The 19,206-nt window shown below is 33.7% G+C and overlaps 1 protein-coding gene across 2 annotated transcripts; it reads right to left on the bottom strand.

The window, feature by feature from the left end:
- Positions 1-3,792: 3,792 nt before the first annotated feature.
- LOC111049233 (partner of bursicon) lies at positions 3,793-15,641 on the bottom strand. Of its 2 annotated transcripts, none has more exons than XM_039425376.1 (4): positions 15,491-15,641; positions 7,346-7,466; positions 5,839-5,963; positions 3,793-4,259 (listed from the first exon to the last, which is right to left on the bottom strand). In XM_039425376.1, the coding sequence occupies exons 2-4, from the start codon at positions 7,464-7,466 to the stop codon at positions 4,089-4,091; spliced, it is 417 nt and encodes a 138-aa protein (XP_039281310.1). In that variant the 5' UTR covers positions 15,491-15,641; the 3' UTR covers positions 3,793-4,088. The 2 variants fall into 2 exon arrangements, with proteins under 2 accessions (XP_039281310.1, XP_039281309.1); XM_039425375.1 differs by lacking the exon at positions 15,491-15,641 and adding an exon at positions 10,735-10,887.
- Positions 15,642-19,206: the final 3,565 nt, after the last annotated feature.

Below are 19,206 nucleotides of genomic sequence, written 5' to 3' on the forward strand. Positions count from 1 at the left end.
GGTTTCACTCTTCTAGGGTACACTGAATGTTTTTATATAAAATAACTGTTTATTATCAAGTAGAAGAACTACGGCTAGTTTCACACGACAGAATCCCGTCTCCTGAAGATCATATTTCACAGCTCTCCTTTGCTTTCGCATGGGGATCTTACAATCAAGCCGACGTTTGCTCAAAGTATAACTCATCACTTTTTCTCAAAGTCCAACTTCATTAAAAAAATAGATAGAAGATTTCTGATTTCGGATTTGGATTCAGCGACCCCAAATTCTTTAAAGCAATAACTTATTCCTTGTTTTTCGGGTATTTTCGAAAAATGGGACTTCAAAGAAACGCTTCAAAGAATTTGGGGTCGCTGAATCTAAATCCAAAATCAGAATCTTTCTATCTTCATTTTCAATAAAAATAAATTTTGAGAAAAAGTGATGACTGGAGAGACGTGTAGGATCTTCATGTGAAAGCGGCGATTTGTCCGCTAGTATCTCGATCAAGACCGGTTTTTGCCAGCCTCGAGGGAGAAATGACGAGACAAAAGCCGGTTCCTGGCTCGGGATCCCCATGTGAAAGACACGATTGGACACGAATGTACTTCGACAAAAAATGTGAACACTGTTCAGTGTTCAAGTTGCACGTCTCCTATCGTGTGAAAGAGGCCTACAGTTTGTACCGTATAACGTACCATATATCATATATAAGTAAAAGGTTTTCAGGCCAACCTATAGTCAGATATTTCAGAATTGAGCTTATTGCGACTGGTTCACCATAGAGAACGACACAACATACAATAGTATTTATGTAGTGATTTTTTACGTAGGTAGTAATTTTTTCAAGTCCCAAGTAGTGAAGTCTTATTCAAAAATAACTATACTGGAGACCCTACACATATAACAAAAAATATTTTGAAAGTCTTGCATAAAAATTAAAACCTGAATTGGTTTGATATATAATGATAATTTAGTACCCACTTGCTAATTTAAATTTAGGTGGTTGAAGCTCCATTTAAGAGCAGAACTTAGACAAGAAGCTATCTCTTGACAGCTTTTACACTTTTTAACATGTTTCATTCTTTAAAATTCTCCGACTATTAAAATAAAGTTTTGAGCCTGGAATTAAACTTATTTTTGACACCTAGTGCCGGTTGCATTTTAACCGTGATTAATTCCTCGACAACCAGTCAGAGAAGCCATCTTTTCAAAAACGCCTTCTCTGATTGATTCTACTGAAATTAATCACTGTTAAAATTTAACCGGCTGTTGTGGAACCGGGCCCTAGTATTAATGGGTACGATACAAGTATTACTTCTTTTATCTGATGAATCAAATCAATCTATTTCATTTCATTTTACAATCATCTTATTCTCTTAAAAAAATTGAGCTTAGGCCTACTTCCCAAGCGAAAACTAAGAAAAGCGCTTTTTTACAGTTATGCGCCGTCAGTGCTGAATTGGTGGAGAACGGAGTTCCCACACTGCTTTGTCACAATGGAAAAATTCTAATTTTATAGATAAATTTTGATATCATGTATGGAATGAGTGTTGGTGTTGTATATTATAAAACAATACTCTAGAACCGACTATGAACTTGATTGTATAGTAATTCCACAATAACATATAAATACTCGTACTAATTTTTATTTATTTCTACATAGCTACTTGTTGATAGTTTAATTACTAAACAGTAGCCTACCATTTCATTTTGTTTGAGACTTAATATTTGCGTGATTGGCCGAAAACGGTCCTGTCATCAAAAAAAATCTTGTGTGGCGCACTCACACAACTTTCCTTGCCGTTATGAAAATTGATCACCTGACGCTAGTGTTCACGCACATCTCAAGTCTACCTATAAAAAAGATCTGAGCCAGCTGGTGACAGGACAATAACGCTGGATACATACGAGGTCTGCAATCTCTTCATAGTGAATCATTTAATAGAATCAACAGTTGCCAACAGTTTGCAATTGGATAATCACATTTCCTCGAATTTCGAGCTTATTTTCAATTTTCTGTGAAAATTTTACTGAACATTAATTGTAAAGATTTTCATGATCAATCTTTTCCTTTTGAAATTTTTACAGATATGGGACTTGTGGCAGTTGATAGAGCTTATCAATGACTATTTTAGGTATAAATTTAATTAAAATCGTTGGAGCCGTTTTCGAGAAAACCGCGAAAAACCCTGATTTTGACAACATTTTCTCCATTTTAGCCGCCATCTTGGATTTCATTTGATCGAAATTGTTCTTGTCGGATCCTTATATTGTAAGGACCTTAAGTTCCAAATTTCAAGTCATTCCGTTAATTGATAGATGAGATATCGTGTACATAGACGCACATACTTTCATACAGACGCATATATATACAGACCAATACCCAAAAACATATTTTTTGGACTCAGGGGACCTTGAAACGTATAGAAGTTTAGAAATTGGGGTACCTTAATTTTTTTCGGAAAGCAAGCTATTACTATAGGTAAGGAAAGTAATAAAGGGGTACAAAACAATTTTTTTTCAATTCCCACACGAGCTTTTAGATTGTGCGTGTGTGATTTTATGAGATGATCAAACATCCATGCTGGAGTGGCAGTATTCAAACTCAGACTGGAGGGTGCATCGCCTTAGTCGGCTCGGCTATCCCGACGACAAACTATATAATAAAAATACTATTATCTTTATAGCATGACAATAATTGACAAGTACCGTCGGCCGGGGTGACTTTATCTTTCCCGGGGTGAGTTTGTCCCACTTCGCAGGAAAATATTCAAATCAGTTTATTTCCGATCTCTGTTAGCCGATAAATCTATGTTCAACATTGATAGCCGTACCCTGATCATTATCGAGGTTCTACAATCGACATCTTGTCGAATCTCGATATATTAGTTGAATTATCGACATAAAACCAAATTTTTGCTTCATCTTGTGATTTTGTTCACTGAAAACTTCCTATTAGAAAACTTATTTCTAAAATTCTTGATATCGGTGAGTACATATTATTTTGGCCTCCTTATTTTTTATTTCAATTGGTATATCTATAATATCCATAGTTGAACTGGTTAGGGTTCTGTTACTAGTTAAATTCAACAAGGTCAATTTTGGGCTAAACTTGGGGTGACTTTGTCCCAGTATAAAAATTGTGATATTATGCAGGATATGATGCAAATACAATTCAAAATATGATAAATATCATGTTTTCTACCTAATAAAACAAAATATTCACCTTGCTTGAGATTAATACGATCTTAATATTCATTTTTAGCTGATTCTGCAACTGGAGCCAACATGCCTCGACGCTAAAAAAGATCTTTAAGCAGCAGAAACTGAAATAATTTTCAAAAAATAATTTGTGATTTTTTGAAGTGGATTTCATTTGTTTTCAATTTCATTATTCATTTTAAAGGTTAATAGTTGGTTTCACTTTGTCCAACTCTTGAAAATGAACTTTTTTCCATATATTTTTCAAAGTAAGACAAAGTCACCCCAACTCCTGGTTCTCTCTTAATTTCAAAAAAATATATCTTTGTTAAAGTGGAGAAAAATATGAACTTTTCATAATAAAAAATACTCTACAAATCTTGCAAAATACAATAAAAAATATTGCAAGAGATTTGTTGCAACTCAAATATTGATTGCAAGCGATTTAAAATCTCAACTCCCCATAATTGGGACAAAGTCACCCCCGTTTACCGGTATATATTTAGCGCTCTTTCACTTTGCAAGATTTGCCACTAAATCGCTATGTACTGTGTAACTATAATAATGCCAAACTTGGTTCTGGGAATTGGAGAAGGAAAAGATAGCCTATTTGAATGACATGACGAGAAAACGTTTTATTTCGAACTTCTTACAATTTCAATGACAATTTTACACTTTACGTGAATTTCAATGATGGAGAATGATTGTACGCGTTCAATATGTATGTTTTCCATGTGATTTGTATTTACAGAATAATATATAGAGTTGATTTAGCAAAAATGTCATAGATAAACAACAAACAAGCTAACTACTCAAAAAAATGAATCATCGTTCGTTTTCAACGCGTAGTTAATACAATTAGGCTACATATTTGTAAAATTCAGTCAAGTTTAGGCAGATGAAAGCTATCGAGAATAATCACTGCACTTGTAGCATTTGCATTCGGCGGGCTCTCTCAGCCTGACGTCCATCTGGGAGTGGGGGGCGCCCGTCAGTCGCATGCCGTCAGGGTCGTAGCAGTGGGTGAGCGTGATCGTTCTCTCCCGCAAGAAGCTCTCTCGACAGCAGAAACATTCCTGCAAACAATAATTTTAAACAGGAGTTTAGCAAAAAGGAACTAATCCTTGTAAAACAGAATCCAGGATATTAATGGAAGCAATCCACAATTGAATTTTTGATTAAAGAAAAACACAAATTAAAATAGTCAATCAACCACTTTTAGTGGTTGACAGTATGTGGTTGATAATAATAATAATATTCGTATGGCTTTTATTGGTGGGGAGTTCCTGACGGAAGTTCCGCCTCGTCTGAAAATATCATTTAAGCCGTCAATTATAACTGTTAGGCCTTAGGCCTTATAACTGTCATGTAGTTGAAAATTTAAATTTGTGTTTTTTACTATGGAAAAGTACCACATCACACACAATACAACTGTGAATTAACGATTGATTTTCTTTCACTGCTGTTTGTAAATGCAGCAAAGTGGAACCTACTCTCAATTTTTTTCCTGGACATTGAATTTGCTGTTCTATATACAGCAGAAAAGGATCAATAAATCGGTTCATAGACTATATTACAGAAATATTCTATAACACAGTTTAATAATATAGAACTTAATATAAATTAGGGATGGTGTTTTCCAACTTTGTCTTTTCGTAAAAGTTGTGGGCATGTTATAAACTACCGTATCAAATGAAAAATTCAAATCTATTCAGCAGTTAAACATACATAAGAGAGAGAAAATTCAATGATTTGAATTTAAAGTATAGAATAATTCAACGCGGGGTGTGGGAGGAAATCGTTCCCCTTAGTTGGAAGGTATCACTCCGACTAGCATAATTTTCTACATTTAAGTTAAGCTATGTGGTACATCTTCTGAAAGTAAACACCACTATTTTACTATTCACATTTGGGCATCGATCATGACAATAACATCAAAGGGGTTTTGGACGCAGACTGCTTCCTTGAAATTCTTGTGAGGGGGAGAGCTCAAAATCACATTTTTGGGATCCTTAAAAAATGGTCAGCAGTGTTAAAAATGAGATTCTCACAAAGATCATAAAATGACAAAATTGGCTTGGTGGTGGGAGGGTGTCCACCCCTGGATATCATATTTTGTTTTTTAAATATGAGAAGTTATACATTCTTGTTACATTCACTTGTGGCATAAAAGGGTTCAAAATATATTAAAGAGTTTATTTATTGTTGAAAATTTAAGAGATGATTTCCTTCTATCATAATAGATTTTCCACTTGATTATTTTTTATTCATTTATACAATAAATAAGTACATTATCAAAATGATAGAGAGAGGAAAAATAGGGTAACCTTGTGCTATTCCTCTCCCAAATTTAGATAAAACATAGTCCGAAATAGGTAAGTCTTGTAGTTCTTCAATTCACAAAATTTTCAGTCCTCAAGTATTTTCACAAAGTAGATTTTCAAATTTAGATGCTTCAAAACTAAACATAGAAGAAATATTTCACAAATATTAGTAAACTATGGACACAGTTCATAAAATAGGTCCAACAAAGGTAGAATCCAATACTTGAAATGACTCTCTCTTTTGCCACAAGATTGTCGGTTTTAAATGTGGTTGAGAGTTGGGAGAAAGTCCACCACCTTTTATTTTGAAAGTTTTTCTTTGGGGAATTACCTTGAGAAAACCGGTAGGCGTTACAACACTGGGCTGCACTTGAGAATTACAAGCTCCTTCGCACTTGTTCACAGCAACATCACCGTTGCAAGTTCTCTGAAGTCTTCCAAGCTCATCAAATTCCTCTGCAATAGAAAGCAATGTTTTATATTGATTATATTCGAGCTATTTAAAAAAAATGTGAACAGCTTTGTAATCTGATGAAGGCGTTGTCAATTGCATTCAAGAGAGTATAAGCAGGACTTCCTATATGCCGGACCTGCTGTGCCTAGAAAGAAATGGCCGCTATTGATATTTTAAACGGGAACTAGACAAACTGAGATCTCGACAAACTGAGACGCTCTCTAACAGCTGATTAGTGATTTTTTCTCAGTAGGAATCTCTATAAGACCACCACATACGGCGGCCATTTTTTAGGCTCAGGTCCAGTAGTATATAGAAGGTCCTGGTATAAGCCTTGCATCGCTCTGCAAGCATCACTCTCAGTAAAATAAAATGAGCGTTCAGTTCTGAAGCTCTGGATACAAAAAGAGAAAGATTTCTTAACAATCAAATGGTTGGAAATTAAGAGGACTAATTTATGATTCGATATTTTCATTTTTAATAACAAGAGAAATATTAGGAACAGTATAGAATTACCAACCAAATCTCCCTACTAAAATCAAATCCTTCAGCCTGGTCCTAATACTTTTATAAGTATCAGGTTATTTATTCATAAAATGCAGTTTAATTGTTCTCAAGAATTGATTATTATTCAAAGTCATTGAATAACTTTTACAATTAAAAACAATTTTAGAGCTCCCAATAGAAATGGCTTCTATTCCCACGATAAAGTACCTACTGGTGTAGTAGTTTTTTATTTCAGGATTTTTTATTGAACTTTTGATACTTCTGTAACATAGAGAGTTCTTGTGATGAATATCAATAGTGAATGAAAAAGACTAAGAAATTGTCAAAAAAACACAGATTTATTGATACTTAGAAAAAACCCGGTTTCGGTTATTACACCATTGTCAATCTCTGATAAACAATCTCTCTGGAGTTTATCAGAGATTGACAATGGTGTAATAACCAAAACCGGTCTTTCTAAGTATCAATAAATCTGTGGTTTTTTGACAATTTCTTAGTCTTTTTCATTCAATATGAATAGTTACCACAATATCAACTTCTCAACTACACAAAAATAAAAATATCAATAGTGTCTGAATAGACAAGTTTTCAAACGAGAGAGTTTCTATTTCTAAGATGAAGCACTGAGGTTTTACTTATTTTATTTTAGTAGGTAGGCTACATAAATGTTTCAGTCATCTCTTTTATAACCAGTACGGTACTGTACCATGAAGCACTCATGGAAAATATTGCGAGTGATTGAGTTCACAATCATACGAAATTATATTAATTTATCGTATATATCCTTGTGCTTTTCTTATGAATGAATTCATTCTATTCAATTCAAAGTAGTATACGACAGTAGATATAGAAAATGTTTTGTAGCTTCTATAATTACCTTTGGTGATGTGTATTTCAGATGGCAATGTCTCACAAACTTCATCTTCACCGGCGTGAGCGTTGTAAAACCATACTTCTGATGATGTGAAAAGCAAGAGGATTAAAGTGTGTGTTTCCATCTGTAACAACAGTAAATAATATGTTAAATGATATGTAAAAAATTAATATTATACAAAAAAAAAACTAAAACAAACTAACCTCCAACTTGGATTTTTATACTAGCGTAGGCCTACTACTGATGTTTAACTACTGATGTTTAAATTTATTTCACAATCCAGAATATCTGTAAAATATGATACAATTCTCAAAAATCAAAAGAAATTGTTGCATCTAAGTATAAAATATTTATTATTGATTATTTATATATAATATTTTTTTTATAAATATTTGTTTTTAAGTATGAAAATATATCATAGAGAAACAATAGCGTAAGTAGATATCCCATGGTATAGGGCGTTTATGTCCCAACTTTTACTGTTATCTCAAGCCGATTACTGTCGATTTCTACTGTTTTGACCGGGTAAGAGTGTATGAACAGCAAAAGCTGAGACACTACCAGCATCATAAAGCTTCACGGGAAAGAAATACGTTGACTATCGGCTTGAAATAGCAGTAAAAGTTGCGACATAAACGCCCTATACCATGGGATATCTACTTACGCTATCGTTTCTCTATGGAAATATTTATCGTTTCAACTAATATAGATGTTATTCAAGATGAGAGCTGAATTCAAATCATCATTCTTTACCTTAGCTTATCTTTAGGTAATTCTTTCTTTACCTAAGATAATCTGCTTTGATTGAGTTGCTTCTACTTATTGACAATGAAATAAACTTTCTTTTAGATAAGATCTGTTTGATTCAATGGAAATTTACAGTATAAGGGCTTGGTTAGGCCTACACTACGAGGTGGAACTTCGTTAGGGTTTGACAAGGTTTTAGTAACAAATAAGATGATTTTTTCAATATATTTCTAACAGAACAATCGTCTATACACTAACAGAAGCCTTACAAATAAACTCAAATTTAAATACAGAACCAGCTAAATAAATTTATAATATGGGTAGTATTTTCCCAATTTGAATATTTGGAACTATACAATCATAGTCCAGTCAATATAGACATAGAAAAGGGTGTGTGCTTGCAATTTAGATTGTAGTTCTGATTTTTGAAATATTTGAATACTATTTGAAACTATACAATCATAGTCCAGTCAATATAGACATAGAAAAGGGGGTGTGCTTGCAATTTATATTGTAGCTCTGATTTTTTAATATATTATTTGGATACATGAGAGAAGTCCAGAACCAATCTTCATGCAAAATTTCCTTGTGCAAGATACAGAGTGGCCCAAAAACCTCGTATTATCGGTTCATTCACTAGTTTTCAGCTATTTCTGCCAAATCCAGTAATCGAACAGAAAAATTTGCTCTCGCATGTTTAGATTATAAAATTCTGAATTAAATGAGGTCATTCAGAACTCTCTATCTCCAATGAGTACTGAGTTATGAGTGAAATTTGAAGAAAAAATCAATTCTGATGAATTTTAGTTTTTGATCAACAATATCTTCCGATTGTTACCAACTTTTATGTACGGTATATAGTAAGTGGACTAACAGTCAAATAACAGGTTCGAAATATATGAGCTTTAGTAGTCTACAAGCTGAATAAATGTATAATATGAGTACTATTTTTCCAATTGGAATTTTTCAATATTATACAGTCAAATAATAAGTTTTAGATGACCATTGTTCATTTTTCTATCCAAATTAAAATAGCAATAGATATTATTATAGTTGATACGATATTGTTAACTGGATAGGTACTTATTTAATATGCCTAATAATAATTTAAATTTAAAGTGTAAATAAAAAGAGTATTATCACAATGGTCAATCGATAAAATAATATAATAATTTCAAAGTCATGGAGATTAACTTTATCAAATAATAATCTTTCTAATTCTTAATACTGTTAGGCCTACACAGGTTCTTTTTCCTCATATCCATATCCACTATTCATGAAATCAACAAATTCATCTTTGATTCCAATTCTTACTGTATTAATTTCCTTCAGTAGCTTGTCTATTATTTTGTTTCAATTTATTTTTTGCTTTTTCTTTCAGCAGTGAAGTGATTGAATTTATTGAAAAACACTTATTTTTAAAGACTTTTATTATTCAATATTGATCTCTCATATTTATTACATTTTACTGTGTAAGGGTGGGAAAATGAAAAACAAGAAAAGATCGTACAGGTTTTGATAATTAAAACAAAACAATAAATTATTTGTACAAATTAGAATTATAATTGAAATAATAATAATGAGATGAATATTTGAGCGAGGGGCTACTCGCTTTGCTGCTAGTGAAGATTCATTTGTTGTGGTTATGAAAATTTTAAAACAATGACTCAGTAGTCACCTACCTTTATGAAAATGGCTTCCCAATTTGGCATCCACTGGTTGAAACGCGACGTTATTTATTAATTAAAATAAAAAAAACTGATCTAATGAAGTGGGTTCATATCCCTTCCTATTCAATAATACAATTCTCTTTAAACTGCCGAACTGTGACAGGAAAACTGTATTATAAAACAAGAACAAAATCTATCCCCTTCACCAGAACAGCCGGACTTACTCACAGTCCTATCGAACGAGCTCACACACAACAAAAAAGTAAAATTTTTGGGTATTAATATATAACTCAGTCAATGCCAAACATGAAGCCATTTCAAATACCTGGTCATATGGGACATATATATGAATCATATATTTATCTCATATTGATCAGGATTTTAGAGTTTTAATTTAGAAAAGTTTAATGAACAATGTTTTTGTCTTTGAACAATTTTTGTCATCGACAGAAAGATTGTTTATTTCATTTGTTATCAAAATTATTGTAGCTTCTCTTTGTTTTTGATAACAAACGTGCTCGCTTGTGCGACTGATAAAAATATGTATTTGAAATGGCTTCATGTTTGGCATTGATGAGTTATATATTAATACCCAAAAATTTACTTTTTTGTTGTGTGTGAGCTCGTTCGATAGGACTGTGAGTAAAGTCCGGCTGTTCTGGTGAAGGGGATAGATTTTGTTCTTGTTTTATAATACAGTTTTCTGTCACAGTTCGGACAATTGTCATTTCTTGATTCAATTTTTTTATCTCTGCATATTTTGTATTATATTGTTCGCTAACGACGTGGTTAAGTGGCAGAGTGGACATTATTGTCCAAACTTCGCCACGTCAAAAAAAAATAAACAAGTCATTCTATTCTATTCCATTCTAATTGTGTGTATATGGGGAGATTTTAATTCCAATTAGGATAGTAAGTAATGTCATTGAAGATTTTCACAAAAAAAGTATAAAGTATTACTTGAAAATCACTCACCTTGGTGGTCTGTGGATAGGGAGGAGGGGGTTAACTGGTGGATGGCTGAAGAGAGATTACGCACTGAGAGACCGCTGAGTGTGAACAGTCTCTTGTAATATGTGCCGCAACTCCCCTCCCTCTCACAGCCCAACTCATTTTCCTCAACTCCAGCGCTTGTTTATCCCCTCCACCGATTTTCCTCATTCACACAAAATAATAACAGATGGATGTCCTGACGTTTTTGTTGTAGGGGACACGTGTGTATAAAACGTAGCCTCAATCTACTCGCGAACGCGGCGTTTTCAATTGTTTATAAGTTTCAGTTTATTTCCAAAAAAAACATAATACACGAATATGAAATACAATATACAACATATTTTGGAATCCCCTACTAGACTATCCATCTGTGTGTAGGGGGGGGGGAGTTCCACTTTATACATATAAGCTTAATCTGCTCATAGAAGTAAATAATAGAGAATACACTAAACTTATACAAGGTGCGGCAGAAAGGATGAACGGTTTTCAAAAAAGTAATATGTCGTTACCTATGCATAAAAAAAACATTTATTAACAGAACAATATTCACATTATTTTACAATTTTAGAAAATTAATGTTTGAAAACAATATCTGACAGGTGACGGCCGTTTTCGGCAATGCACTTTACAAGCCGCTCTCGGAAGTTGGATTGTACTCTTTCTAACATTGCCCTGCCAATTTGTTCGACTTCCTCACGAATTGCTCCCTTTAATTTCAATTACTTAAACCTCGAATATGTACCGATCTCAGTTGCCAATGGTATTTGCACAGTGGAAACGACTCACAATGAAGAATTCACGATCTTCCATAGTAACGTACAGTCAATAAGAAATAAACTTGGACAACTCGAGATTTTTCTTCACTCAAAGTTTACACACATATTGTGTATTAACGAACATTGGCTTACAGAGGAGGAGCTATCACTGTATGTCCCATCAGAATTTGTTTTGGGTAGTAATTATTGTAGAAAGTCTCGTACGCATGGGGGCTCGGCCATATTTATCAGGGAAAACTTGAGTTTTGATGTTATCGATGTGAAAAATATCAGTGCAGATTCTGTTTGTGAAGCATGTGCGGTGCATCTGACAAAACTGAATATGGTTATTCTTACTGTATATCGTACACCAGACTCTGATGTAAATAGTTTTATAAGCAGAGTAGAGGACATACTTTTAATAATCATGACAACTAATTTTAGATATCTTGTACTAACCACTGACTGTAACATGAACCTATTAGAGACTGGTACATCAATTGTTCAGGATTTTCTATTGCTGATGAAATCTTTTGACCTGTATCCAACTGTAAATGAACCTACAAGGAACTCCTCATGCTTGGATAATATATTTATCAATTCTTTTTCTAATAAATTAGACTATACCTTGCTCGAGCAGAATTTATTATCAGATCATGCCGGTATATGGCTTACATTAAAGTTAGATCATAAGGAATTTAATAGTAAGAGTAGTAGGAAAATAGTAAAATCCAGATTGGTAACAGAAACAAGATTAAGGAATTGCAGTTCTAGTCTGTTGAATATTGACTGGTCTTTTCTATTCAGTAGGCCTATAAGTGATGTTAACCTGGCTTTTAATCAAGTCTTGAAATGTGTATTGTCAGTTTTCAATGAGAAATGTCCAATTGTTTCTAGATCAGTGAAGGCTGGTAAGTTTAAGAAAAATAGATGGTTTAATCAGGATCTTCGTAATATGAGAGCTGTATTGATATTATATTATAATAGATGGAAATCGACAAGTAGGGAGGAGGATAAGAAGAATTTTAAAAAATATAAGAAATTGTATGCCTCTGCAATAACAAAGGCAAAAATAGAGGCAAATGATCTGTTAATTGAGGACTCTAGAAACAAGTGTAGAGTGGCATGGAATATTGTCAAGAGTGAGCAGTGTAAGAGAGCACCAAAGAAAATTTCTATTTCTGCAGAGGTTTTTAACAGTTATTTCATAAACTCAAGCATTCAGACAAATAATGGGGAAGTTGATGGTGCACCCAGTCATCTTGAGCTACTTGAAAACTTTGTATGGGAACGAAATGAGCGGGAAGACAATTTTCATTTACGACAGATAGATTCTTCCACCGTTAGGACAATTGCTATGCAGTTGAGTTCATCACGGACTGCAGATGTGTATGATCTATCTAATTATGTTATCAAGCACATTATAGATGCATTACTGCTTCCTCTCACTCATTTAATAAACCTGATTTTTGTAACTGGGGTTTTCCCAGACTCTCTGAAATTGACAAAGATAATCCCTGTTTTTAAAAAGGGGGACCACAGTAAACCAGAGTGCTACAGACCCATTGCCATAGTTCCTATTGTAAGCAAAATCATTGAAATGTGTGTATCGATTCAGCTTTATGAGTATTTTACATGTAAGGGTTTATTGTATTGCCATCAATATGGGTTTAGACCAAAGCATTCGACAGTGATGGCTATTGAATTTGTAGTGAATGAAATACTGAAAGGCTTTGAAAAGAAATTAGTAACTGGTGCGAAATTGATAGATTTGAGCCGGGCTTTTGAGAGTATCCACCATGGAAAATTGTTGGATAAGTTAAACTTCTATGGTGTTAAAAATAAGGAACTTAAACTTATCCAATCATACCTAATCAATAGGAAACAGAAAGTTGTGGTCGCTGACACGTCGGAAAATTCTCAATATAAGGAAGTACTAGCAGGTGTTCCTCAAGGCTCCGTACTTGGACCATTTCTGTTTCTGATTTTTATGAATGACCTTCAGTCCAATGTTCACACTTTACCTGTGCTCTATGCAGACGATACCACTCTGATTAATTCTAATGTAAGTAGGAGGGTTGTACGGAATATGCTGAACCAATCCTACGTTGATGCAAAGCAATGGTTCACCTCAAACGACTTGTGCATTAATGAGAGCAAGACAGAAGAAATATTCTTCTCACTCAATAATAATGTATTAGCAGATGTTGGTGTCACCTCTGTTAAGCTATTGGGTTTGAACTTGGATTCAAAGCTTGATTGGCATGTGCATATCACTGAACTATGTAAGAGACTGGCTAGAGTTACATTTTTGCTCCGTAAATTAAAATTCTGCGTTAGCCATCAAGTTTTAAAAACCACTTATTTTGGATTGTTCCATTCTATTCTATCATATGGTGTTTACCTTTGGGGAAACTCAACCCATAGCATCAGGGCATTTTTGTGGCAGAAAAAAGTGATAAGAATCATAAGCAACCTTGGTGTTAGGGATTCATGCAGAGAAGCTTTTAGACAGCTGAATATTATGACCCTACCGGCACTTTTCATTTATCAAAATCTGTTACAGGTGAGACAAAAAATTTCCAGTTTTGATACCCAGTCATTCATGCAAAATTTCCTTGTGCAAGATACAGAGTGGCCCAAAAACTCGTATTATCGGTTCATTCACTAGTTTTCAGCTATTTCTGCCAAATCCAGTAATCGAACAGAAAAATTTGCTCTCGCATGTTTAGATTATAAAATACTGAATGAAATGAGGTCATTCAGAACTCTCTATCTCCAATGAGTACTGAGTTATGAGTGAAATTTGAAGAAAAAATCAATTCTGATGAATTTTAGTTTTTGATCAACAATATCTTCCGATTGTTACCAACTTTTATGTACGGTATATAGTAAGTGGACTAACAGTCAAATAACAGGTTCGAAATATATGAGCTTTAGAGTCTACAAGCTGAATAAATTTATAATATGAGTACTATTTTTCCAATTGGAATTTTTCAATATTATACAGTCAAATAATAAGTTTTAGATGACCATTGTTCATTTTTCTATCCAAATTAAAATTGCAATGAATATTATTATTGTTGATACGATATTGTTAACTGGATAGGTACTTATTTAATATGCCTAATAATAATTTAAATTTAAAGTGTAAATAAAAAGAGTATTATCACAATGGTCAATCGATAAAATAATATAATAATTTCAAAGTCATGGAGATTAACTTTATCAAATAATAATCTTTCTAATTCTTAATACTGTTAGGCCTACACAGGTTCTTTCCTCATAACCATATCCACTATTCATGAAATCAACAAATTCATCTTTGATTCCAATTCTTACTGTATTAATTTCCTTCAGTAGCTTGTCTATTATTTTGTTTTAATTTATTTTTTGCTTTTTCTTTCAGCAGTGAAGTGATTGAATTTATTGAAAAACACTTATTTTTTAAAGACTTTTATTATTCAATATTGATCTCTCATATTTATTACATTTTACTGTCATTTCTTGCTTCAATTTTTTTGTTATCTCTGCATATTTTGTATTGTATTCTTCGCTAACGACGTGGTTAAGTGGTAGAGTGGACATTATTGTCCAAACTTCGCCACGTCCACAAAAATAAACAAGTCATTCTATTCTATTCCATTCTAATTTGTGTGTATATGGGGAGATTTTAATTTCAATTAATAAGTCACTATTAAATTTTATAAAACTTTAAAGTGAAAAAGCACTCACATTATTTGATGTGGCAACGTCCGTTTCGTGCTGGTATCGCACATTTTCAAGCCAAACAGGAACAGGAACAAGAAAATGTGCGATACCAGCACGAAACGGACGTCACCACATCAAATAATGTGAGTGCTTTTTCACTTTAACGTTTTATAAAATTTAATAGTGGAAACAAGATGGATAACCAACAACAAATTAATCTCATTGAAGATTTTCACAAAAAAAGTATAAAGTATTACTTGAAAATTACTCACCTTGGTGGTCTGTGGATAGGGAGGAGGGGGTTAACTGGTGGATGACTGAAGAGAGATTACGCACTGAGAGACCGCTGAGGGTGGACAGTCTCTTGTAATATGTGCCGCAACACCCCTCCCTCTCTCAGCCCAACTCATTTTCCTCAACTCCAGCGCTCGTTCATCCCCTCCACCGATTTTCCTCATTCACACAGAATAATAATAGAAGGATGTCCTGACGTTTCTGTTGTAGGGGACACGTGTGTATAAAACGTAGCTTCAATCTACTCGAACGCGTAGTTTACAATTGTGTATAAAGTATGATCGAAAAGTAATAATTAATCTACACTTTCCGATACTTTTCTATTGAGTTTCTTCTCCGATAAATTTATGAAAAAAGAACAGATTTTGAGCTCAAATATCAAGTAAAGGCATAGAATAGAAAAGACTACAGGCATAGAATAAACAAGTAAAGAAAAACACTTCACTCACATGCGCTACTTTTTAACAAACTAATAAAACCAATATAAAAATCTTGCGGTAACCTTTATTTTTTTAAAAACTTTAAAATAATTCAACAACTAGTTTCGAACATAACTTAGGTCATTTCAATTAAAAATTAATGGTTAATTTCAACTTGAGAATGACCTAAGTTAGGGTCGAAACAAGTTCTTGAACTATTTTATAGTTTTTAAAAAAATAAAGGGTACTACAGTACAAGATTTTTATATTGTTTATATTAACAAGTAAATAAGTTTTCTCTGGTATAGGCTATACAGTTTAATGATATATTTGTATGTTTGTAGGCCTAAAATGGTTTAATAATACAATATACTAGCACGTAACCCGTGCTTTGCACTGGGTAAAATTGCAGTGTTCTAAAATGCAATCTCCTTGTGTCCATTATTTTATTATGAGAAGTTAGTCTAGTAAGATTATACAAACACCTACTGTTGAATATATAAAATCGGTAGCCACTTAGTCGATTGAGATGAAAATCCAACGAGCAAATAAGAACTCCAAAATTGAAATAAACTATTCAGAAATGGTTTAGAGATAGTTCTACGTTTTCATTAAATAGAAATTACAATTTTTGTAGTTTTTTTATTTGTCATAATTATAAAACAAGCTTTTTGACTTAATAGGGTGCATCAGAGAAATCTCTACTGTACTAGAAATCCAATAAAAACAAAAGAAGCCACAAGTTTCATGCAGTCTTGAAAATAACTTCGGTTGAATGACAACCTTCTTAGAGTATCAACTGACATTTATCTTCACTCTTTGCAGCATAGTAGGCCTACTGAGTATTAACAGCATATTGGAAATGTTAGAAAAAGAGACAGCGTCAAATATTGTGGTGTGTGGTGATCCGTGGTCCATGGTCGCTCCAAAACACCGGGATCCGAATACCCCCTCAAAAAATCGAGAAATATTGCCAAAAATGAAGAGCAGCATGACAATCATGCGACATTTAGAGATAAAACGTTGTAATTCGTTGCGCTTTTGTTGTAATGAGGTTGTTTCTTGCTAAAACCACATGTTTCTAATGTTAGTTACTTCAATACTTATTGGAGAATGTTTGTGGGAGCTGTCAGACATACTCAGGACGCATGTAGGTTTGCAAGCCGAACGCCGGGGAGAACACAAAATTGTGTTCCCTTTCGACATTTTTCCAGAGCTCTGGTGGCCCGTTGAAGTCAAATTCTGGTTAATTAGTATGTATTTCTTTTAATATCCCTCAAATAGCTAATAGCATAGAGAAACAATAGTGTAAGTATATATCCCATGGTATAGGGCGTTTATGTCGCAACTTTTACTGTTATCTCAAGCCGATTACTTTCGATTATTGTCGATTTTTACTGTTTTGACCGGGTGTATGAACGGCACAATATGATGACTATCAGCGTCATAAAGCTTAACGGGAAAGAACTACGTGGACTATCGGCTTGAGATAACAGTAAAAGTTGCGCCCTATACCATGGGATATCTATTTATGTTATTGTTTCTCTATGCTAATAGCTAGAGGGATTAAATATAATATGTATACTGTTTTATTAAGATTGTATTTTGGAATAAATAAATTGAAATTAAGTAGGCTACAGTAATACTCCCACACTCCTGATAAATTAATTAACCCACGATGTAGTTTAATTAAGGCTCTCTACGAATTTGTAACGAGGAATTCCATAGCGAGCGCTGAAGACACTTTGCATGTATCAACTGAGCGATCTTACTTGGCCATCAATGAAATAATTAATCAAATGTTGGAAAAATATATTTGGAGAGCTGACCCTTCAGATGCAACCCGTCCCACCACAGAGATAGTGTAGAAGACCCGCAAAACAGACTGCTTGGGATTTTTTTTTTTCAAATAAATCATTTTCTCAGACACACCCTGATCCAACTCTATGAAACTTCCAAGTTTACCTTTATCACGTACATAATAATCAATATTAAAATTAAGAAAGAACTAGGATACAATACAGTAACTATATACGGTAACCAATGATTATTAAGTTACTGTAGGATAGAAGAAAGAAGTAAAAAGGATCATAAGAGAAGGCTACTCTAGATACAATGTAATAATAGCAGCTATTGCGGATATTATGAGCATATAATGAACTAGCCGTCAGGCTCGCTTCGCTCGCCATATCCGTCTAGCCAGGGGGCTCCGCCCGCTTCATTCCATCAGAAAGTCAAAGTACTGAGAAAACGCAGAAAAGCTGAGAAAAACGTTGGAAAACGCTGATTTTGGGTGTATCTTTGATGAAATATTAGAGTCACATCATCACAAAATTTTTAGACCCTAGCTAAACCTCTGTACCAAATTTGAACATTTTCTGTCTATTACTTGATAAAAGAACTGAGAAAACGCAAAAAACCGCTAATTTTGGGTGTATCTTTGGCGTTATTTCAATTTCCTTCTAACACAACATTATTATTAAACCCCAGCTAAGATTTTGTAGTAAATTTGAATAGGCCTATTTTCTGTTCATTTGTTCTCGATAAAGCTGAGAAAGCGCAAAAAACGCTGAAAAAACAGATTTTGGGCGTATCTTTGGCGTTATTTCAAATTCCTTCTAACACAACATTATTACACCCTAGCTAGCTTCTGTACTAAATTTGAACGATTTCTGTTAATTTGTAATCGATAAATCTGAGAAAAAGCAAAAAACCGCTGGAAAAACGCTAATTTTGGGCGTATCTTTGACGTTATTGCAAATTCCTTATAACACAACATTATTACACCCTAGCTGAGCTTCTTTACTAAATTTGAACATTTTCTGTTCATTTGTTCTCGATAAAGCTGAGAAACGCTAAAAAAACGCTGGAAAAACGCAGATTTTGGGCGTATCTTTGGAAAATTTTCCAAATCCGTTCTTAGTGCGCCTCTAAAGGGCCAACTGAACATACCTACCAAATTTGAACGTTTTTGGTCCGGTACGTGTGAGTGAATCAGTCAGTCAGTCAGTGAGTGCCATTTCGCTTTTATATAATTATATAGATTTCGTTGTCCATATATTGCTGATTCCTCCTCAAATAAGTGTTTATTTAGCTCAATCTATATTGTTAGTGAGAAAAATATAATTTATGAACATAAGCCTGTATGAAAATAAGGCTTCAATGTTCATGGATTATCTTCATCATCATCATCAGTATTTTGCCCTAGGGCAGTTCCATACATGATTCCTCCTTCTCCATTCCTCTCTGCCCTGTGCTATTCTCTTCAACATGAA

Source organism: Nilaparvata lugens, chromosome 3, assembly GCF_014356525.2.
Source record: "Nilaparvata lugens isolate BPH chromosome 3, ASM1435652v1, whole genome shotgun sequence".
NCBI lineage: Eukaryota > Metazoa > Arthropoda > Insecta > Hemiptera > Delphacidae > Nilaparvata > Nilaparvata lugens.